This window comes from Lepidochelys kempii, chromosome 9, assembly GCF_965140265.1.
Source record: "Lepidochelys kempii isolate rLepKem1 chromosome 9, rLepKem1.hap2, whole genome shotgun sequence".
Classification (NCBI taxonomy): Eukaryota; Metazoa; Chordata; order Testudines; family Cheloniidae; genus Lepidochelys; species Lepidochelys kempii.
In genome coordinates this window covers 57,021,935-57,046,004 of record NC_133264.1, presented here as the reverse complement: position 1 = coordinate 57,046,004, position 24,070 = coordinate 57,021,935, and the positions used below count along the sequence as shown (strand labels likewise).

At 44.7% G+C, this 24,070-nt stretch overlaps 2 protein-coding genes across 16 annotated transcripts in view; one reads left to right on the top strand and one right to left on the bottom strand.

Moving 5' to 3' along the window:
- The window catches only part of VAMP7 (vesicle associated membrane protein 7), an 83,878-nt gene extending 70,739 nt beyond the window's left edge, over nucleotides 1–13,139 (top strand). Inside the window, exon 9 of one of the 2 annotated variants that reach the window (XM_073360545.1) lies at nucleotides 12,853–13,139. In XM_073360545.1, the coding sequence (XP_073216646.1) occupies nucleotides 12,853–12,892 (40 nt within the window). In that variant the 3' untranslated portion in view covers nucleotides 12,893–13,139. The remainder of the gene's footprint in view (nucleotides 1–12,852) is intronic. The other variant, XM_073360550.1, reaches the window with a different exon arrangement.
- The window catches only part of LOC140917504 (SLAIN motif-containing protein-like), a 116,846-nt gene that overhangs the window by 56,407 nt on the left and 36,369 nt on the right, over nucleotides 1–24,070 (bottom strand). For 7 of the 14 annotated variants that reach the window (XM_073360530.1, XM_073360529.1, XM_073360533.1 and 4 more), the window contains 6 exons: nucleotides 21,209–21,358; nucleotides 15,231–15,371; nucleotides 4,860–5,177; nucleotides 4,496–4,633; nucleotides 3,827–3,877; nucleotides 1,862–2,180 (listed from right to left, as the gene is read on the bottom strand). In XM_073360530.1, coding sequence (XP_073216631.1) covers nucleotides 1,862–2,180; nucleotides 3,827–3,877; nucleotides 4,496–4,633; nucleotides 4,860–5,177; nucleotides 15,231–15,371; nucleotides 21,209–21,358 — 1,117 coding nt within the window. Of the gene's footprint in view, nucleotides 1–1,861; nucleotides 3,878–4,495; nucleotides 4,634–4,859; nucleotides 5,178–15,230; nucleotides 15,372–21,208; nucleotides 21,359–24,070 lie in introns of those variants that run through there. The other 7 variants (XM_073360531.1, XM_073360535.1, XR_012160876.1 and 4 more) reach the window with 6 other exon arrangements.

Genomic DNA, 24,070 nt, shown 5'->3' with positions numbered 1-24,070 from the left:
ACAACACAGAATACAATATATATAAAAGTGTAGAAAAACATCCAAAATACTTAATAAATTTCAATTGATATTCTATTGTTTAACAGTGTAATTAAAACTGTGATTAATTTTTTTTTGAGTTAATCGCAAGAGTTAACTGCAATTAATCAACAGCTCTAGTTAAAATATTTTAAGTCTGCTCTACTTTTCAAATCCCTCTTCAGTGGTGAACAAGTAGATTATTTGGTTTTTTGACTTGCAGTCATACCTTGGTCAAGAGCCTCAGATCTTGCAAGCTAAGCAAGGTCAGGCCTGGTCAAAATATTTTTTGAACTCCAACATTTACAAAAAGGCAGTAGAAGGTAATACAAGTGATTCAGCAAGTGCAACTCTTCTGTCTAACTATCAAATGAAGTAGTTCCCCAGAAAGATTTGTGGGCACCATGCTGCTGGTGTAGTCTATTTCCTCAAAGACAAGACCTCTAGTCCGTCAGGATCATTAGAGATCTCAGTGCATTTTTTGTGGGAGGAGTGAGTATTGACACCAGCGTCTTGACCAAATTTCATTTTCTTTTTTCAAGTTTCATTCCACCTACCTGAATTCTTCTGTTACCTCATGGCTAGATTTTGATTTTGGACACAGCCCTGAGTAAGAAGTGGTGCATAAACTGCCCCACCCGAATAGTAATCTTGGGAGACACTACCTCAGACAACTCCCTCCCAGCCTCCCCCTTGCTAGGGGCATGGGGGAGGTTGAGTATAGATATTTTGTTAGCCTATGCCAGCAGCAAAATTATGGTTCACCATGCTGGCTCAGCTGTACTGGCCAGTACAGTGAGAGCAGAGGCAAGGCTTCACTTTCCTTTCCAACCTGCAGGTGTATGAGGGGATTCTTACTCCCCGGCACAGGCACATATGCCAAAGTCTAAATCTAGCTGTTACCTTTATCCAAATTACCATATTCTTTGCTACTTATCTGGACTTCAGCTATTTGAGGTAATTAATAGCCCCCATTTCCATCCCACAATGCACCTGTGAGTTAAAGCATTCAGGGAAATCAGGAAATAGACATTTCAATTTTAAAGATGGTGAACTGAGGCAGAGAAACTGAATGACTTGTGCGAGGTCACACAGGAAGTCTGTGGCAGAGCAGGAAAGCTTGGCTCAATTCCCTAAGTGCCAGGTTAGTCCCCTAACCACCGAACCATCTTCCTCTCTAGAGAACTGTATTTTCGTGACATTTGAAGCAATTATTACCTCAAAGGCCTTTGTGACCCTAGGCAAATCACAGTCTCTCTGGGTCTCTGTTTTCCTTACCCACCCTTTAAGTGCTTTGCAATTCTATAGTGCCTTTCATTTAAAGCTCTCGAAGTATTAGAGCCCTTTATAACTCTGTAAAGCACTATGATGCATGTCAAAAGCACTATATTTATCAGTAAATACATAACTTTTTTCCTCTGAGGCATAGAGATTTATTGACCAACCTACAAATTCCAGCTGCAAACTAAAATGGTTTCAAGGTGCCACTAGTACTACTTTTCTTTTTGCCAAACCAGACTAACATTGCTGCTACTCTAAAACCTACAATGAATGTATTTCAATCAATCTAGATTTTTTTTTCTTTCAATTTACAAATTGGAATTTTCCAAGCTCAGTCTGGGATCTGGAAGTCAAGCTATGTTTTCTGGTTTGTGCTTTAAAAGTCATTTTGACTCAACTGAGAAGTTTAATAAGTATTCTTAAAGTGCATCTGAGGAGAACGCCATTTTTACACAATTACTTTACAGATTTGAAATGCATTTTAAGTATCACAGACATCAGCGTTGTTGGCAAAATTTGTGAAGGTGCATTTAATTTTTTTATGCTCATTTCAAGATCTTACCTCTTGGATGGCTGTATCAGCTTGCTCTTCGGAGTAGTAGTTCCTCCAACAGATGTTCGTACTTTAACAGGTGAATTTTTGGCTCCAGTGGCTGTACTATTGCTTCTCGCAGTGGAAGAACTGCTACTAGAAGATCCTGGACTGAGAGTTGAAGACTGTGGCTTTCGGACTCCACTTGCAGGAGTGGTGTAACCGGAAGCTTTTAGTGGCTGCCTTGGTGTCAACAGGGAGTTTGAGCATGAACCTTTCATTGACTGTCGGACTGTTAAGGGAGACTGCCCAGCACTAGAGGAATACCTGAGCTTATTGGGAGTCAGACCTAGATGTGAAGGGGGAGGTGGCCCCCCACGGGAGAGAGAGGGAAAAAAAACATTAACAATACTGACATAGAATCATAGATTAGAGTTGAAGGAGGTCATTTACTCCAACCCCCTTCTCAAAGCAGGACCAACCCCAACTAAATCAACCCAGCCAGGGCTTTATCAAGCCAGGCTTTAAATACCTCGAAGGATGGAGATTCCACCACCTCCCTAAGTAGCCCATTCCAGGGCTTCACCACCCTCCTAGTGAAATAGTTTTTTTCCTAATATGCAACCTACACCTTCCCCACTGCAACTTGACACCATTGCTCCTTGCTTTGTCATCTGCCACCACTGAGAACAGCCTAGCTCCATCCTCTTTGGAACCCCCCTTCAGGTAGTTGAAGGCTGCTATCAAATCCCCCCTCACTCTTCTCTTTTGCAGATTAAATAAGCCCAGTTCCCTCAGCCTCTCCTCAAAAATCATGTGCCCCAGACCCCAATGATTTTCGTTGCCCTCCGCTGGACTCTCTCCAATTTGTCCACATCCTTCCTGAAGTTGGCGGTCCAAAACTAGATGCAGTACTCCAGATATGGCTTCACCAGTGCCAAATAGAGAGAAAATCACTTCCCTCTATCTGCTGGCAATGCTCCTACTAATGCAGCCCAATAAGCTGTTAGCCTTCTTGGCAACAAGGGCACACTATTGACTCATATCCAGTTTGTCGTCCACTGTAAGCCCCAGGTCCTTTTGTGCAGAACTGCTGCTTAGCCAGCCAGTCCCCAGCCTGTACAGTGCATCGAATTCTAGCCTATCCTTCTATCCTATGTGCAGGACTCTGCACTTGTCCTTGTTGAACCTCATCAGATTTCTTTTGGCCCAATCCTCCAATTTGTCTAGGTCACTCTGAACCCTATCCCTACCCTCCCACGTATCTAACTCTCCCCCCCAGCTTAGTGTCATCTGCTAACTTGCTGAGGGTACAATCCATCCCATCATCCAGATCATTAATGAAGATGTTGAACAAAAACAGCCCCAGGACCAACCCCTGGGGCACTCTGCTTGATACCGACTGCCAACTAGACATCAAACCATTGATCACTACCCGTTCAGCCCAAAGATCTAGCCAGCTTTCTATCCACCTTATAGTCCATTCATCCAATCCATACTTGTTTAACTTCCTGGCAAGAATACTGTGGGAGACCGTATCAAAACCTAAAGTCAAGGTATATTACATCCACTGCTTTCCCCATATCCACAGAGTCAGTTATCTCATCATAGAAGACAGTCAGGTTGGTCAGGCATGACTTGCCCTTGGTGAATCCATGTTGACTGTTCCTGGTCACCTTCCTCTCCTCCAAGTGCTTCAAAATGGATTCCTTGAGGACCTGTCTCCATGATTTTGCCAGGGACTGAGGTAAGTAGTTCTCCAGGTTCTCCTTCTTCCCTTTTTTAAAATTGGCACTGTATTTGCCTTTTTCCAATCATCCAAGACCTCCCCCGATCGCCATGAGTTTTCAAAGATAATGGCCAATGGCTCTGCAATCACATCAGCCAATTTCCTCAGCACCCTCGGATGCATTAGTTCCGGCCCCATTGACTTGTGCATGTCCAGCTTTTCTAAACAGTTCTTAACCTGTTCTTTCGCCACTGAGGGCTGCTCACCTCCTCCCCATACTGTGCTGTCCAGTGCAGCAGTCTGGTAGCTGACCTTCTCTGTGAAGACCGAGGCAAAAAAAGCATTGAGTACTTCAGCTTTTTCCACATCATTTGTCACTAGGTTGCCTTCCCCATTCAGTAAGGGTCCCACACTTTCCCTGACCTTCTTCTTGTTGCTAACATACCTGTAGAAACCCTTCTTGTTACCCTTCACATCCCTTGCTAGCTGCAACTCCAATTGTGCTTTCGCCTTCCTGATTACACCCCTGCATGCTCAAACAATATTTTTATACTCCTCGTCATCTGTCCAACTTTCCACTTCTTGTAAGCTTCCTTTTTGTGTTTAAGCTCATCGAAGATTTCTCTGTTAAGCCAAGCTGGTCGTCTACCATATTTGCTATTCTTTCTGCACACTGGAATGGTTTGTTCCTGCACCCTCAATAAGGCTTCTTTAAAATACAGCCAGCTCTCCTGAACTCCTTTCCCCCTCATATTAGCCTCTCAGGGGATCCTGCCCACCTGTTCCCTGAGGGAGTCAAAGTCCATCCCACGAATATTTTAGGATGCTGGGCCTTTTAAGAGCCTCAGATCTGCAGTCAGGCACATTTATTTTTGTTCTTAGTTAAAAACTTATTATTTTACAAATGAAGTGGCAAAATGATAAAGTGAACTGACTTGTTGATGGTTGCTGAATTCTGGAAAGTCGGCTGCTGGGCACTTGCAAATCTGATTCCAGACTCCGACTGCTTCTTACAGATTCCAGAGAGCGAAGGCTTGTCCTAGCCAGGTTAGGCATACTGTGGCGCATTTCCTCTGAAATATTAATTCCCAATAGAATGTATACTATACAGTAATCAAATTGCCTTCATTGTTTAGTCTATTCCTAGGAAATTGCAGACTACCATTTTAATTCAAAATAATAATAGAGCAAACAAGTAACATAACCAATTGCAGAAGTAGTTCCCATGAAACAGCTATTCTTTCTCTAAATCATTTCCATTTTTAATACATAGTATTGTAAAGTTTACAGCCAGCCTACCTTCGTTATTTGTGTATTTTAGCTGGTCTTGCATTGGACTTTGCACAGCTCTCCTTGGGGGTCGAATTCGAGAGTTTGTTGTCCTGCCATAATCTGCACCTGAAGAAGGGGATTGGCAACGGGGGGAGCTGAGAGGAGATGGCGAGTACCTGTGAGCACTACGATAGGATAGTGAACAATCATAATCATCCTCATCCTCCAGACTGTATGTATCAAACTCCTGGTCACTATAGGTGCCTCTCCTCAGAGAGTGAAGGGAAGCACTGGAACTGCGACGGGACACTGAAGCAGAACTTGAAGCACAGTCCTGGCGGAGACCTGGAAATGTGAAAATATGTCAGATTCACAATAACTTATTACAAACTATTTCCCTGCCACACCACAGTAGGGATTAACAAGTGCTACTCTGACTACTAATTAATTTGGCTAAGAGACTGGGTTCACACAACGGGAAAAAAAAAAGTTACCTACCTTTTGTAACTGTTGTTCTTCGAGATGTGTTGCTCATGTCCATTCCATTCCATGTGCAGAGTTGTTGGAGACTTTTGCCTTAGCAATATCCGGAGGGCAGGCTGGGGCACCCCTTTGAGTGCCATGCCCATGCATTGGTATATTAGACGCCACCGACCCTACGCACTCTCAGTTCCTTCTTACCAGCAACTCCAACAGAGGGGTAGGAGGACAGGTAATGGAATGGACATAAGCAACACATCTTGAAGAAAAACAGTTACGAAAGGTAGGTAACTATTTTTTCCTCTTCGAGTGCTTGCTCGTGTAGGTTCCATTCTAGGTGACGTGCAAGCAGTATCTATGGAGGTGGGCTTGGAGTTCACAGCTTAGCAGCTTGCAGTACTGCCATACCAAAGCCAGCATCATCCCAAGCCAGCTGGGTAAGTGCATAGTGGGATGTACATGTATGGATGGACAAACAGGTGGCTGCCCTGTAGATGGATAGGGACCTGGGCCAGAAAAGCTGCAAAAGAGGCCTGTGCTCTGGTCAAGTGGGTGGTGACAATCACCAGGGGCGGCACCTTCACTTGATCATAGCAGAAGTGAATGCAGGCGGTGATCCAAGAAGAAATTCTTTGAGCAGATACAGGGTGACCTTTCATTATGTCAACCACTGTGACAAACAATTGTATCAACTTACAGAACGGCTTGGTCCTGTCAATGAAGAAGGCTAGCGCCCTCCTAACGTCCAAGGCATGCAATCTATGCTCCCCCTGATTTATGCAGCTTTAGAAAGAAGACCGGTAAGTAAATGTCCTGGTTTGAATGAAACAGAGACCACCCTGGGCAGGAAAGCCGGGTGTGGTCTCAGCTGGACCTTGTCCTTGTAGAAGACTGCATAAGGTAGTTCCGAGGTGAGCACCAAATTTCAAAGACTCGACAGGCCAAAGTCACCGCAACCAGGAACGCAACCTTCCAGGACAGGAGGAAAGAACAGGAACCCAAAGGCTCAAAAGGAGGACCAGTGAGGACCAGCAACAGCACCAGGTTTAGATCCCACAGACGAAAGGGGACCTTGACGTTTGGGTAGAGACGCTCAAAGCCCTTGAGAAATCTGGCTGTCATGTCCTGGGCGAAAACCTACCTACGCTTGAGAGGTGGATTGAAGGCCGAGATTACCGCCAAGTGGACTGTGATCAATGAAAGGGACAAGCCCTGGAGCTTGAGATGCAGAAGGTAGTCTAAAATCAGCAGCAACAAGCCTCACTCAGGCTGAACACCTTTATCCAAGGTCCAACAGGTGATCTGCTTCCACTTGGCCAGTAAGGTCGCTCCACTAGAGGGCTTTCTACTGCCCAACAGAATCTGCTGGACATCAGCTGAGCACTGCTGCTCCTGCTCGTTCAGCCATGCAGCCGTCAAACCATCAGGTGTAGCGCCGCCAGGTTCAGATGCAGAAGACTGCTGTGGTTTTGGGACTGCAAGGCCGGCCTGAGTGGCAGCTGGAACAGAGTCACCACTAAAACATCCAGCAGAATGCTGTATCAATGCTGGCGCAGCCAAGCCAGCACTATGAGGATCACTCTTACCCACAGACCATGCTGTGCCGGTTGGGGACATAAACCCCTCTGCAAGGGCCTGAGGCAGAGCCATGCATGTCGGACCATGAAAGTGTATGCCGCTATGTGACCCAACAGTCTCCGGCACTTGTGGGCAGTGGTGAGCGGGTGGGCTCGCATACACGAGATCAGGTCCACCATGGCTTGGAACCAAGTCTTGGGGAGGAAGGCTCTGGCCTGAGTGGAGTCGAGAACCGCTCCGTTGAATTTTAATGTGTTGCCCTGGGGTCAAGGTTGACTTTTTCTCGTTTATTATCAGCCCCATGTTTCGAGAGGTGGAACAGATCAGATCAAGATGCCTCCGCACTTGATCCCGGGACTGGCCCTTTATCAACCAGTTGTCAAGGTATGGGTAAACCCGATGTCGCAGGTAAGCAGCCACTGGCGCTATACACTTTGTGAACGCTCTCAGTGCTGACGAGAGGCCAAAGGGCATTGTCGTGAACTGGAAATGGTGCTGGCCCAGCATGAAACAGAGGACGCGCTGGTGCCCTGGGAAAATGGAAATATAGAAGTAAGTATCCTTTAAATCGAGGGCGATTTAATCTCCCAGATCCAGGGAGGGAATGATGGAGGCCAGGGAGACCATGCGAAACTTCAACTTCTTGAGAGACTTGTTGAGGCGATGCAGGTCCAGAATGGGTCTGAGGCCCCCTTTTGCCTTTGGAATTAGGAAGTAACGGGAGTAGAACCCTCTTCCTTCCATGTTCTGAGGGACCTCCTCCACTGTCCCCAGGAACAGGAGGTTGTTGATCTCCTGAATGAGGAGCTGCTTGTCAGAAGGGTCCCTAAAGAGCGATGGGGAAGTGGCGTGGGAGGGGTGGTCAGTGATAAACTGGGGGGTATAGCTTGTAGAGATTGTATCGAGCACCCAATGGTCTGAGGTAATACGGGACCAGGCCGACCAGAAAGGGCGGAGGCAGTTGAGGTATGAGAGGGACAGATCCAGTAGCTTGACTGGGAAGTCATCCTTGGGTGCACCCACAAAACGGCTGCTTTTGGCCTTCCTGGTTTCTGGGAGGGTCAGGTAGTGCAGCCAGGCGGGAAGACAACGGATATCACTGCTTATGCCCCTTGTCTTTATCCTTCTTCCTCTAGGAACCCGCTCTGGGAGTTCCCCAGGACCTAGACTGCAGAGAGGGAGGAGGCGGAGGACAGAAAGGCTTCCTGGACTGTTGAGGGGTATGAAGGCCCAGGGAGCGGAAGGTGGCTTGGGAGACTTTAAGACCGTGGAGCCTTGAATACATCAGCTCAGAGAAGAGCCCCGTACCCTCAAAAGGAAGGTCCTGGATCATGGCCCGCATCTCTTGGGACAAACCAGAGGACTGCAGCCAAGAACCGAGTCTCATGGCCACTGCAGATGCAACTACCCTGCCTGCTGAGCCAGTAGCGTCCCAGGACATTTGGAGGACTCCCTTGGCGACTGATGTGCCTTCGTCCACGAGAACAGCAAACTCCTAGGCATGATCCCGTGGGAGGGCCTCTTTAAACCTATTCAGGGAGTCCCATAGATTGAAATTATATCTACCAAACAGGACCTAGTGCTTAGACACCCTGAATTGTAGACTAGCAGTCAAACTTTTCTGCCAAACAAATCTAGTCTTTTGGCATCTTTGTTCTTCAGCATGCCCCTAACTTGGCCTTGTCTGTCCCACTGGCGCAGATATGACCAGTGATGTTGCATGGGGTTGTGTACAGAGCTATTCAAATCCCTTTGCAGGGACATATTATTTCTTTTCCGCCTTCTTAGAGGTTGGCGGAATAGAGGAGGGGGTTTGCCACAATGACTTGGTAATCTTAAAGACCCCTGGGTGGACGGGCAATGCGACCTGAGCAGGGTGGTGGCTGAAATCACATTGAAGAGGTCGTCGGCCTCCTCCGCGATCTCCTGGCTTAGGTTTTCAGACACTCTTTTAAAGGAGGGCCCAGTGCTCCTTAAAGTCATCCAGGGGACTGCCGGAGTGGGACAGCCTGGCCACCGCCTCGTCCGGGGATGACGACGAGGACTGTACTGCTAGAGGAAGAGCACGTTCTCCCCCCGCCCCTTCTCAGGGGAGGGCTCCCTCGATGCCAGGGTCTAGTGCGCTGTTCCTGCATTTGGCTTGGTACCGCGCTCCAACTGCCATGCCAGTAGTGCCATGGCTGGCTTGTCCGAGGCAGCCAGGGAGGGCTGGGAATACGTGACTGCACCACTGGCACCCCACATGGGTTCAAGTACAGCAACTGGGTGGGCCACTGTCCCTGCTGTAACGGCACCATGGCCAGAGGTGCGCCAGTCTCCCGTGTAGGTGGAGAGTTCCCCTTTTGGGGCAAAGGGCTAAACTCCCAGTTCAACTCAGACCACAGGCACCAACTTCCCCTCTGCATGGTGGGTGCTCGACCCCTCTCCTTCCCCGAAGTCCCCATCCCTGCCCTGCCTCTTCTCCACCTCCTTCCCTGAGCGTGCCGCATCCCCGCACCTCCCCCTCCCTCTCGGAAAGTTCTAAGTGATGCCAAACAGCTGTTAGGTGGCGGGGGGACAGGAAGCGCTGGGAGGGAGGGGAGGAGAGAAGCGGGGACATGGCACGCTCGGGGGAGGGCAAAAGAGACGAGGAGGGGGAAGCTTGGCTGCCTGTGGGTGCAGAGCTCCCACTAATTTTTCCCTGTGGGTTCTGGGTCAGCGCCTATGACCCAGACCACTGTCCTTCTGGTGACCACAGTGGAGCCATCAAGGCCCAGGTTTGCCTGCTGCCTCTGATGGGTGACTGGCGAGGCAAAAGCAACTAGCGACGCCTACTAAAGAAGTGGTACTGGGGTGACCAGGACTAGCACTGTGATCCTGAGCGGCCCCTCCAGGATCATGATCGACATCTAGGAGACTTCCTGTGGGAGGGTGATCGGGGTCTAGGTGACCTGTGGCCGGAAATTCACCAGTACAGGAAATGACATTGCGGCTCCGGAGTCCCGTGCCTAGTAGACAGGGAGCACGTCAGGGACCTGGGTCTTCTAGCTGGAGAGCTGGTATATGGTGCTGGGGTCCGAGGTCACAGAGACAGAGATTTGTACCTGCAGTCTGGTGACCAGGGGTGCTCAGCCATCCTGTGAGGCCACACTCCAATGACTAAGGCCCGGGTACCGAAGGGCAAGCCTAAGTCATCCACCTGGCATGGCGGCTGCGGATCCAGTTGGCTTTGCTCTTTAGCCACCGGTACCGCTTCGGGCACTGACGGCCCTGGGAGAGGCCAGGGACCCTTGCCGCTTCCTGGGGTCAGGGGTGGATCCCTGGCCAGGCTGGTGGAGTCTGACCTCAGCAGTACCCCCATGAAGCCCCACAGTGGGTTTGTGGCCTGACAAAGGTCATTTGCCCACAACCCCCTTGTCTTTCGGTGCCGAGGGGCTCCTCTTCTCTGGCGCTTCTTTGGCACCAGTGAGGGGGAACGGTGCTGGGCAGAGCCCAGTGGCGGCAGCAGCGCACTTCGCATTGAATCCAAAGTACTCAGCGTGGGTTCTGCTGCAGAAGGCTTCAATGCGGGGCGAAGCACAACCTCCATGAAGAGGGTCCTCAAGCAGCTATCCAGCTCTTTTTGTGCGTGAGGACGAAAGCTTTTACAAATACGACACCTGTCCTTTCTATGGGCTTCCCCCAAACACTTCAGGTAGTTGTCATGGGGGTCAGTGATCGGCATCGGCCTGCTACATGACACACATGACTTGAAGCCGGGAGAGTGGGGCATGCCCCACTCGGGTACCAAGTCCCAGCCTGGACTCCACCTACTCTAACTTAACACTACAAAGACTAACTAACTACTATTAACTATGTACAGATTAGATAGAACAAAGGTCTATGAAGACCCGCTAACGCTCTTGCAAATTGCAAAGAGGAGGCACTCCAACCGTCACAGGTGGTAAGAAGGAACTGAGAGGGCGAAAGGCCAGCGGCACCTGATATACTGACGCATGAGTGCGACACTGAAGGGGGCACCACAGCTGACCCTAAGGCAAAAATCTCTGACAACTGTGCACATGGGTGCGTGCACACCTAGAATGGAATCGACATGAGCAAGCACTCGAAGAACCACCATTTTTATGAAAATCAGTCACAAGTTATGATGTATTGCTCTAAAGGAACAATAATATGGTATAGATGGGGGTGAGGGGGATATTCATGATTATTGTTCTGTAGAGCAGTGGTTTTCGGTACTGGGTTGCAGAATGTAAGGCACTGGGTTGCGACGGCTCTGGTCAGCACCGCCGACCAGGCCATTAAAAGTCCCGTCAGCGGTGCTGCCCAGCTAAGGTAGGCTACTGCACTGCACCCCAGAAGCAGCAGCATGGGGCTCTGCGTGCTGCCCCTGCCCTGAGCACCGGCTTTGCACTCCCATTGGCTGGGAGCAACTCCACTGGATCACGAGCATCAACAATTTTCTTCAACTGGTACACCAGAAAAAAAGTTTGAAAACCACTGCTATAGACTGCAGGAGCCACCTACAGGGCTAAGGATATATTTACTTACAAGTTTAGCGTTCAAAGAATATATTGTACGTGCGCTGTAGGGAGTAATTAAGCATGTAGTTGTGACTGCAATTTTGATAATAAGCAGTTTAAGTACATTATTAACATGAAGTAAGAGAATGTATTCAATTGCATATTTAAATTAGTTTTCATATGTAATTTTGTGCCTATCAGATTTTCCAACAGGTTCAGGGAAAGATTTGTATTTCCATTTGCAAACTGAAGAATACCCCCCTTTACTCACTGACATAGGCAATCCATCCCTCTTTGGGTCCTCAGTTGTACTACAAACAACTCTTTTCCATATCATTAACATACTAGCCTCTGTCCAAAGTGAAAGGTACAAGCAAGCAATCATCTGTTTAACTGATACTTATCTCAAAGCCCCTTTGTCAAAGGTATGGAATAAATGCTCCTCATTACTAACTCTCATTTGTAGGATAACCACATTCTCTCCCCCCATTGACGCTAAGCATTTAAGAAGGTCTTCTGAGTTGAGCAATCTTTTCATATGTTTCTGGTTAGAATTTTAAGTTTGGAGCTCTAAGACTATGATAAACAGGCTTTTTATTATTATTAAGTTATAACACTCAGACTTTAAGGCCAGAAGGGACCATCATGATTGTGACATTATCTGATTAAAATATGACCATAAATATGACCATTGTTGCAACCACAGTTATATTTCAGAGTAACAGCCGTGTTAGTCTGTATTCGCAAAAAGAAAAGGAGTACTTGTGGCACCTTAGAGACTAACCAATTTATTTGAGCATGAGCTTTCGTGAGCTACAGCTCACTTCATCGGATGCATGCCGTGGAAACTGCAGCAGACTTTATTTATACACAGAGAATATGAAAAAATGAAAAAAAGTATTTTTTCATATTCTCTGTGTATAAATAAAGTCTGCTGCAGTTTCCACGGCATGCATCCGATGAAGTGAGCTGTAGCTCACGAAAGCTCATGCTCAAATAAATTGGTTAGTCTCTAAGGTGCCACAAGTACTCCTTTTCTTTTCACAGTTATATATTTGCAGAAAATATTGTACAAAGGTTGTCAAGTTAGGTGTCTATGAAAAGGTTATGATTTGCTGGTTTTGATTATGCTACCTGTATGCATATATCAGTTTTGTATGTGAAGTTGTAAGTATTGGCTCTATATTTGGATTTCAAATGTTTGCTCCTGGGGTAAACGCCCACAAGGTAACGCCCAGCACCTCTTGGAGGGACTGTTCAAATTAAGCGGCTTATCAAGAAACACTTGGTTGACGATGGACTATTGAAGATGCCCATCTACACTGAGTGGACTTGTCATGTAAACATGCTGTCTGGAGTGTAGATAATGACTTCCTGCAATGAGTAAGGGGAGTTGGGCATGAACATGTGTTTTGCCTGTGTGATGTCAAACTCCATCTTGTTGCTCTAATTTTCCACAGTAAGAACAATGGGATGCCCTCCACATGTCAAAAGCGATAAAAGGCTCTGGGAACACCTCCATTGTGTCTTCAATCCTGCTTCTTACCTCTGGAGGAACCTTGCTACAAACCAAACAAAGGACTGAATGACCCATCCAAGCTGTGGATGTACTCCAGAGACTTGACTTAAGCCAGCAGTTTATTCCATCACTGCTACAAGCCTGAACCAAGAACTTTGCCATTACTGTATGTAATTGATTCCTTTAACCAATTTTAACTCTCACCTCTTCCTTTCTATGAATAAATCTTTAGATACTAAAGGATTGGCACCAGCGTGATTTTTTGGGTAAGATCTAACTTATATATTGACCTGGGTGTGTGGCTGGTTCTTTGGGATCAGAAGAACCTATTATTTGAAGAGACTGGTTGTAAAGAACCATTTCATCTCTGAATCCAGTGTTTTTGATGGTGATATAAGAACTGGAATGCTTGAGGAAACTGCCTTTATGTTTTCTTGTTAGCCAGTGTGGTGAAACAGAAGTTTACTTTTGTGGCTGGTTTGGTATATCTATAAAAGAATAAACTACCAGTTTTGGGTTGTGTTTTCCCTATTTCTCAGGAGTTCATCCTGAATTTGGCATCCTCAGTTGTGACCCACTACAGCACAGTTACAATGATCATCTAGTCTGATCTCCTGCACATCACAGGCCACAGAACCTCACCCACCCACTCCTGTAATAAACCCATAACCTCTGGCTGAGTTACTGAAGTCCTCAAATCTCAATTTAAAGACTTCCAGTCACAGAGAATCCACCATTTACCATAGCTCACACAAGCAAGTGACCTGTGCCCTATGCTGCAGAAGAAAGCAAAAATACCCCAGGATCTCTGCCAATCCGACCTGGAGGAAAATTCCTTCCCAGTGATCAGTTAGACCCTGAGCACGTAGGCGAGCACGATCATCCAGACACCAAGGAAAGAATTCACTGTAATAACTCAGAGCGCTCCCTATCTAGAGTCATCTCTGGCCACTGGAAATACTTGTTACCAGCAGTCGCCAATGGGCCACATGCCATTGTAGACAGTCTCGATCATACCATCCCCTCCATAAATTTGCCAAGCTCAGTCTTGAAACCAGTTACATATTTTTCCACCCACTGCGTCCCTGGGGAGGCTGTTCCAGAACATCACTCCTCAGTTAGAAACCTTCATCTTATTCAAGCTTATTCAGTTTACGTCTATTTGTTCAAGTGCCAACACTGATCCTTAACTTAAGGAACTCCTCTCCCTCCCTGGTGTTTATCCCTCTGATTTATTTATAGAGAGCAATCCTCTCTCCTCTCAGCCTAGATTTGTGAATAGGAATTTTTTTGGAGTAACCATAAAGAACAATGTACTGGGAGGTGGAGGGGTGGCACAGATTTTGCCTTTATTCTCACTGTAGAGTACCTTCCTTCACAAGCATAGATGGAATAAAGGGCTAATCAATGCAAAGGGATCCTTTGATTTGTGCTTTTTGGTCTCCTGTTCTAATTACTATTTGTTATTTGTGTTTTTAACTTTGTAAAACCTCAATACAAAGGAAGTAAATATTTCCAGAAGGTTTACATAAGAACCTAAACATCACCTTGCAGTAATCTGATTTACAGAAAGTGGAGAAAGGAATTATTATGTAGCCCAACTGCTCCACGTTTCTTTGTTCCTCCTCTGCAACTCTATGCAAGAGAGTGACTGGAATTCTCACCGACCTAATCCAACTCCCATCGAAGTCATTGGAAAGAGTGCTATTGACCCAAAAGGGAGTCTTTCCATTGACTTCAATGGGAGTTAGATCAGGCCCCTAAAACCCAAACAAAAGGCAATGGATACATTTTGCCCTCTACAGCATGTCTAGTGCATTGAGCACAGGACCAGGCCTAGAAATCCAAGTTCTAATTGCAGCCCTCTCAATTCTGGCTCTCTGTTTTTGACTCAGGCTCTGGTCTACACATGAAATGTTGTTGCATGGAAGGTGCAAACAGATTTCAAAACATGGTTCTCTAGAAAAATGCTAACATGGTTTTAAGTCTCAATGCAGGGAGAACTTCATTTAGGCACAGAGTAAGATTTTTCAAAGGTACAAATGGTAGTTAGACACCTAACTCCTGTTTGGACCTTTGAAAAATCTCCTCCACAATCATTTTTATCCTTAAGTGTCGTGAATTGAAAATGTTACCTTATCGACCAGGTTTAGGTGGACATCTTAGAGCTGTAGAATTTAAAGTTAACATATAAAAGAAAATGTAGTAGTTGGAAGTGGGCTATTAAACTCTTGTATGTTTGGACAGTTGAAATCTATCTGCATTTCCCTACAATTCCAATTACAAGACTAACATAGAAAGGAAATTGCTGTCACATACTTTCTTCCTGTAGGCGTGCCATAACCTGGACATCAGTTAAGTCCTGCAGTTTGTATCCCATAGAGATGGAGTCATCAGATGTACTCAGCTCACTGTCTACAGAGGACTGAGAGCTCAGTGCAGAATGCATGCTCAAGTAGCCTTCAGGAAAAAAGAAAAGGAGATACAAACAGAACAATGAGGAGCAGAAAATGCTTTAGACACCCACACAGAACCAATGATAAACTGCATAATTTTATTCCAATGCCAGTTCCAGTCATGAAGCAAAAAGATAAAGTTCAGAGCTGAAGTGGCCCAGCTTATTTGCTAGGAATAATTTACACAAGTCAGTAATGGCTGCAGAAGAGAGCGTGCTCCACTTCTATCTGTAAATTTTATGAGGTAGAGACTGGCACGGTGCTTTGTGGCCTTCTCATAGAGAGGAAGAGAAATGCTCATTCTTTAATATAGACTTGAACCCAGAAATAGCTGCCAGAACATTTCTCTCAGTATTTACTGTTTTTGCAAGTTTTTGAGAAAGGTAATGCTGCAGCGCCAATGGCTCAATGTGAAATCTCAGAAGAACTTGCTATGACATTTACATCTGGCCATAAGAGTGCTAAGATCTGAATCTCTCTCACAGATTCACTGATTGAATGAAAAGTCATTCAGTTTAATCTCAGTGACCCAGTGGAAGGCAAAAAGCCGTCCTGTACTATTCAAATTAAGAAGAATTACAACAGTGAGTTTGTTCTGTGCAATGATAGGTTTTATACTAGGTACTTGCTATCTCATCCTGTTTTCCTCACCCCGTTTGTTTCCATTTTCCTCACCCCTACCTGTTTGTTTCTGCCACTTTTTGCATCTTGTCATAAACCAAGGCTGTGAAACTCTTTAGGGAAGAGACTGCCCCATTATCTATTTGTACAACACCTAGTACAACAAAACCCTGATTGGGGCCTTTACATTGCTGTAATATAAATAATAAAATCCAAATTAGCAGGCTCTCTCTCTGACTAAGGAGAGAAATTTCTACTACAGGAAACATCACTTAATAACCATTTTAAGCAACGATTAATTTCCTAATGTAGACAGAACTTAAGGTAATAGTAGCAGACTCTCCATGTCATTCCCATCAAGATGTTCCATTTGGGTTGAGCAAAATTTTGAAAGAAGAAGGATATTCCAGGGGCTAGGGCATTAGTCTGGAACTTGGGAGACCTGGGTTCAATTCTCTGCTCAACCACACACTTCCTGTGTGACCTTGGATAAGTCACTTAGTCACTCTGTGCCTCAGTTTTTCCATCTATAACAACAGTTCTCAAACTTTAGCAACCCGAGGACCCCCATTTTGATTTTAAATTTTTCAGACCCCGCAATTCCCCCGCTCAGCCCCAGGCCCCGCCCCCCACTCCACCACTTCCCCCCAGGCTCCAGTTCAGTGGTACCCCAGGGGAAACCCGTCACAGGGAGGATAACTGCATTAAAGACTGTAAGGCACTCCTCTGGTAGGAGGAGCCATACGAGCACTAATAATACAAAGAAGTTCTGTATCTTTAGAACAGACACTTTCAGTACAATGACCTTCTCCTCTTTGTCCTCATCTTTTCAGAGATATCAAAAATATTTCCAGCAGCTAAGCAAAAGTAGCACGTTGGCAGGATGTGGTACACTGAATAAAACAGCACAATGTTCTTCCAAAGACATTACCTTCCACCCTAAGAGGGCAAAACTCAACTACTCTGGACTGGCCAGAAGCCAGCAACAAACTCTGGATGTTCTATATGTAAAGTCTGTTCTGAGAAAGGACTGCAGGGATTTAACTTTGCATTAGTTATTCATGGTGCACTAATCTTTGACTATCCTGCTGACCAGTGACTTACTAAAATAAAAGCATTACCATACTTCTGTTTCAGTTCTGGTATTCCACAACAGATTTTACACTTCATTAACTGAGGGCAAGTCTACACTAAAAAATTAAGTCGATCTAAGTTACATACAGCCACTGCAGTAATTAAATTGCTTTTGCACGTCCACACTACACTCCTTGTGTCGACGGTGCGTGCCCTCACCAGGAGCACTTGCACCAATTTAACAGTCAGCGTGGGGCATTTTAGGATGGCTTCTGAAAGGCAGCAACAGTTGATATAAGCAATGCAGTGCTCACACTGACTCTCCGTCAACTTAAGCACTATGCCCCTTGCTGAGGTGGAGTTAAAGTTGATGTAGTGGGAGAGTTACATCGGTGGAAGCTATATTTTAGTGTAGACACTTACAGAGTTAGATCAACTTAAGCTGCCTTACATTGACCTAACTCTGTAGTGTAGACCAGGCCTGAGATAGCAAATAATTTTCGTATGGAGTGAAGTGATGAACCACTGTAGAAAGATTTTTGTTTACTACAAGCCATTTTAGAAGTTTGTTTCCATCCCATTCTTGAATTCTTTCCTCTGAAAGTGTCCTGATAGAAGGGATAGGGGATGAAGAGACTCGTAGGTGCTAGGATAATACAAATAATAAAGAAGGTGGTGGTGGTGGTGAAGAAATACAAAAGAATTTTCTCCAGAATGGCAACAAAATACTTCAGTATGCAGTATATCAGGAATTCATCCTGACAGACTCAGTCACTGCTCTGCTGGAATCACTGGCATCTATAAGATTACAATAATGGGCAGAGATGGGGGAGGCCACAGACTTAACGTAATCAAGTTGTAAAGCAAGGCCCTTCTGTGGTACCTAGCTGGAGTGGCGCCATCCCACACACATGCAATGCAAGTTACTGCTAACAGCATTGCCAATCTTCTACTAAAAAACTCAGACAATTGTAAGGCAATGAACAAAAAGAGATGAAAAACAGCTCAAGGAATCTTGTGCACGAAGTGCACCTTTGTCAAGATTCTGTCAACCCTCCCTCCACAAAAGCTGAGATTGACACTGCCCTCTCTGCTACTAAAACAGGAAAAGCAGCTGATGTTGATGGCATCCTTCTAGACTTTCTTAAATACCTTAGGCCAAGAGGGCACAACTGGATGGCTACAATATTCACAAAAGCCACATCACGACCAGCAAAATTCCAACAGCTTGGAGACAATCCATGGCCATCACTATTTTAATACCTGGAAAGCAATCTCCCTATCACTCTCCTTTAGCAAGGCTGACCCCACCCTGGAGACCACAAGGAACAGGGCGAAGCTGCTGTGACCAAGCTTTTGCCCCAGCTGCCAGCAGAAGCTTAAAACAGCTGCGGCTTTTATCGACTTCTCATTGGCCTTTGATACCATCTTGGCATAAGGATTTACTGCTGAAGCTTTCCAACCTGCTTCAACAGGACCAGACATTTTGACTCATTAAGTCAATGTTCTCGGACAGAACATTGTGTCCATCTTGGAAGTCAGGGTAGCCAAAAGTGGAGTTTGCACAATGGCTTCCCACAGGGATCAGTACTAGCACCACCTCTTTTTAACTTGTATTTTAAGTGATGTGTCCAAAACGACATGCCGCATCGTTTATGCTGATGCTTGGCACGAAAAACACAGGCCACAACACTCAAGGAAGCGGAAGACACCCTTAATGATCTGAAGAGAATGGAAAACTATTTTTGGTACTGGCAGCTCATACTCAATCAAATACGGTGTTTCAGCTTTTCATCTCAACAATTCTGAAGCTAAGAGGATGCTAAATGTAATTGCTCACAATCTTAATCCCCGCTATCTAGGAGTCACCGTCAATCGCAGCCTTACCTTACCTATCAACAATATCTTAAGCAGGGGAGCCATAAAATGAAGAGTCGCATTAATATACAAAACTAGCAGGTTCTAGTTGGGGTTGTGACTCTCGAATGCTACAAACAGTAACATTGACTTTCGTTTAAACCCATGGTTGAGTACTACACACCTGTTTGGGGAAGATGCTCCCCCACAGACCTTGTCAACACCCAGCTAAATGCAGCTCTGACACTTATAACTGGCACCCTGAAGTACACTCTGCTGCCTTGTCTTCTAGTCCTCACAAACATCCTTCCTTCAACCATCTGGCAAGAGATGGCAGCACTGTGCAACAACAAAAAAGCACTCACTCACTAAAAGTTGCCACTACATGACAACCTTGTTCACTCACTTGGCAATTGCCTTAAGTCCCGCTGACCATTCTGGACATCTGGTGAAGCTCTTCTCTCATCTGTCAGCCAATGGGAGTTGTTCCAAAATACTATTTCATAGATGTTTCCAATCCCCACCCCCCACCAAAAGGCAAACATAGATCTCATATTTTTCTGATGTTTAAGAAATTTGCTTGATAATTCAAGATTTGTATTCAAGGAACTTTCCACTAGACCAAGAAAAAGTCTTGGATTCTCAAAGTCAAACCCATTGCAGATCCACACCCCCGAGCTACGTAGTTATACTGACCTAACCCCCTAACCACAGCTGGAGAGCTTCTCCTGCTGACATAGCTAACACCTCTCAAGGAGGTGGATTAACTACACTAACAGGAGAGTTCTCCCCTATCAGCTTAGAGCATCTTCATTAAAGCACTACAGTGGTGCAGCTGCACTGATGCAGCGTTTTAAGCGTAGACTTGCCCACACTCACTAATAGATCTGGGTTCCTGATTTGAACAGTCCTTTTAAGCAAACCCCATATTAAACAAATTAATAACTTATTCAGCTCCTCAAAATACACTGCAACTATAAAGGAGATCCTTTCCTATAAAAATCAACCTACAGAACTTAAACAGTCAAAAGAAAAGAAGAGAGTGTCCAAATAATTCAATACTTCCAGAAACTGTGTTCTATTAAATCTAAAAAATCAAGGAGGAAAAGAAGTAAAATTTCAAAAGCATACCTGCATCTGTCAAAATATTTGCATGCAAGACAGGTTTTTAAAATATTCATGTGACTTCAAGTTTCAAGACAGACTGTGTTAAACATGCAATTTTTTGAACATGCAAACCAGATCTACACAAAAATAAAACAAGATACATTCTTTTGATAGGAAACAAAAGGCAGAGCATTGCTCCAACAGCAAAAATAACCATGGGCTGCATCTAGAGGGCTAAATGCTACTCCTGAAAGAGTCCATGTATAAATTTCACTGAGAGCAGACCATGTGCATCCAAAGGGCAGACTCTGATCTAAAGTGTTCAGGAGAAACACTAGCAGTTTAATCATTTGACACAAATTAGAAGTTTTGGTCCCACATTCCAATGAGGACAGAAATTCTGATGAAAATATTATTTTTATATATTATATATATAAAAATTATTCCTGTTGGAGGTCTTGGTCATCACCTAATTTAAAAGTAATACAAATCTTATTCCAACAAGTCAAGCAAAAGCTTTCCATCAGATTTTACTATTCCATCTTTATTTAGCTACTCAATTATTTCACCATCTCTCTAAAAAGGGGAAACTGCAAAGAGTTTGGTGTTTAGAGACAATTAGAATAATTTTCAAAAGCACCTAAGTCACTTAAGAGCTTATGTCCCATTAACTTTCAGTAAGACTTCAGCTCCTAAGTCCCTTAGGTGCTTTTGAAATTTTTACCCAATATCACCAAGTAACCAGCTGAATTCAAGTTGTATTTTTTGTGAATGGTTAACTCTTTATTGTTTTATACTAGGCTATTTAAGGAGCAATGCTTCTTTGTTTTGTTTGAACCTGAACAGCTGTTTCATATTTTTTTAATGCCTAAAGTTAGTACAAATGAATGAGTTTTAAATATTATATATATTTAAATATATAATATAAATAAAAACAAACATATTCAATTATCACAAGACATTCAGGATGCAAAGATGCTCCTTCCATGGTGAAGTTACCACCTCAAAAGATTCCCAATGCCTTCATGCATAGCTGAGGCTAGCAATATAAACCAAATTAAGTTATATCCACTTGATTCTCCTTTTCGTCACATCCCAAGATCCCCCGCCCCTTTAAAAGCCCACAACAATTCTTCTTGCATAGTTTTAAAAGTTTCACTCTGCATTATTGACATGCCATACCTGAGCTGCCACATGTTAGTAGTGGTTTGTTAGTTGATTTGAGGTGCCCAGGAGAGTTTAGTGCATTGCTACAGGAGCTTGCCTCTGTATTCAAGTTATGTGAACTTGGTGATGCCAATGGACTGCAATACAGGTTTTTCCACCTACCAGCTAGAAGGAAAATACAAGAAAGCCATATATATTACCAAATTAGCTTTGAAAATGAATGAAGTTGGGGAGAAAAAGGCAGTAAATCGAACAGGACCAAGCATTATCATCAGCATTTAGAATAATCCAACATGAATGAACTACTCATCACAATAAGTGAAAAGCCACACAATATTTCTTCCTCTACTCTGCCATGCCCCCCAACCCCTAACCTTGTATAATCACTGTTTAGTATCCCAAGAGCAGCTTCTTCACCAAGGCTGAGATTTTTCAAAGACGAATGGCTTGGAGCAGGGGGGAAATCTCAGCCTTGGTCTTCAAAAAGGACTTTCAAATTTTGAAGCCGAACAATGAAAATGTGATGCAGAATTTAACTGATATTGAAAATAACTTCATTGGTCTTTACATTCAGATATGCATATTTCTTGGATTTTTACTCTTAATATTAATATCAAAGTATTAAGCTACTTTGATATAACTTTGGCTCAAAACTTCAAACAAAGATGTTTAAAATATCTGTTGTGCAAAACCCACACCCCAGAAACAGTGAACAAAATACTGAACATTAAAGATGTTTGAACTGGTGCTCTAGTTTAAATGAAATGGGGGAGGTATAAAGCCTGATCAGAGAAGAGCTCAGCACAAGAGAGCACTTTAATGGAAAAATTTGAAAGAGAAAGTGAATGGTTAATAGAATAAAAACACCTTCATCCATCTTCTGGGTTATAGAAAGTTCACCAAAACAGACTGAGTTTTTAAACAAACCCAGCTCTACAACGTACATTCAGCTATCATATACCATCCTATCCTAAGGCCTGACTCAAAATAAATCTGATAATGTACCTTGCTGAACATACTGTCAGCACATAAATAAAATAAAAATACACGTTCTTATCAAGGGCCTAGGCCCACATGGCTGAAGTAGGATTGCTTGGCTGAATCAAGGCAAATGTTAAAATTTTCACACACAAGAATATGCTGTCCATTTCAAAGATAAGCAAACAGTAATGCCAGACGTATATGAAAATTATTTTTCCAGTTACTAGGACTGTCAACTGACTTTCAAATGTCATTCTCCCAGACCTCGCTCTCCCAGTACCATGCTCTGCCAAGCACAGGACTTGGGTTTAGGAGGGATGTATCTTGAGTAAGGCTAAGATTTTGTCCTGGAATTTTAGTAGAAGTCACAGACAGGTCACAGGAAAAAAAGAAAAATTCACAGAAGCTGTGACCTGTCCGTGACTTTTACTAAAAACGTCCAGGACAAAATGGGGATCTGCGAATCCCCACACCGCCTGAAAGGGAGTACCTCGGGGGTTCCCCTGCCACCCATGGTGACTGGGAACTGCAGGGGCCTCCAGAGGCTGTGGGGGTACCCTGCAGCTCCCGGCCCCACCGTGGGCGGCAGGGGCCCTGCAGTCCCCTCTGCTGAAGTCACGGAGGTTGCTGGAAGTCATGGATTCCGTGACTTCCGCGATCTCTGTGACGAAATCGTAGCCTTAATCATGAGTCAGGCCAGATATCAGAGATGATGCAACATGAATTACATTTTCCTGTCCCCTAACAACTGGTCACTAAAAGGGATGCTGCAGCAGGAGCTCACACTCTTTTTGACTGCAGCAATCATAGCAGCTACTATGGGAGAAGAGTGGAAAAACAGATCACACACACGACAGTGAGGATTAGAATGAATATAAAAGTGACTCAGTGAACTCAAGATTATCAACATTACTTTGTGGTTCCAGGATTGTGGAGAAAAGAGGTCAGGGGAACGATGGATGAGGGCTCTACCAGCATATTCACCTTGTACCCGAAACGTCAATATTAACTGGCATAATGGGGAAATACTAGGGATGTAAATATCGTTTAAAAAGATAACCGTTTAAACTATTAAAATTATATAGTTTAACCAGTTAACCAATTAAAGGGAGAGGAGCCCCAGGTACCTAGTTTGTCCTGATGCGGCCTCCGCAGACACTCATGCCATCACAGCAGCAGCAGCTTCCCTTCCCTGACCAGCATGCTGTCCGCCTCTGCAGCCGAACTCCTTCCAGTGGCACAGGGGGAGGCCAGGGAATAATTTACCCCCTGACAGGACCTGCAGCCCCTGCCCCTCCCCCCGCCTAAACACACTCCCCCTACCCAGCTGGCTGCCGCCGGCAAAACCCACAGTGCGGCCTGGGGCTGCTGAGGCTAGCTGGCCAGCGGGCCCAGGGTCGGAGAACTGGTTAGAGACCCGCATGTAGGAGGTTAACGGTCAGGGTGGGTTAACAATAAGACCAATACTAACTGGTTAACCATTTAATATTGTACATCCCTAGGAAATACACAAGTACAAAGTTATCAATATTACAGTGAAGTCAACTGCACATCTATTCTTTCAAAACTCTTTTAAAAAGGATGTTCACAACACTGAATGGTCAGTTCCTTCCCAAATTGCGTTAAAAAAAAAAAAATTCTGAGATGCTGCCTTCTGAGCCAGTATGTGACCACTGAAAGAGAATGTTCCATAACATTTTGTGCTTCAGTTCCTTCCTGAGCCAATTAACTATAAACTGCCAGTTAAAGCAGGGAAGTGGAAACCTTTGCTGCAATACTGAAGGTGAAATGGTCACCATGGAATATATTAGGGTAATATTAAAAATTTAAAATTTTCCTAGAAGCCAGGCACACCAAAGATAGAAGATCAGAAGTTTTCATGTAACATGACTAAGT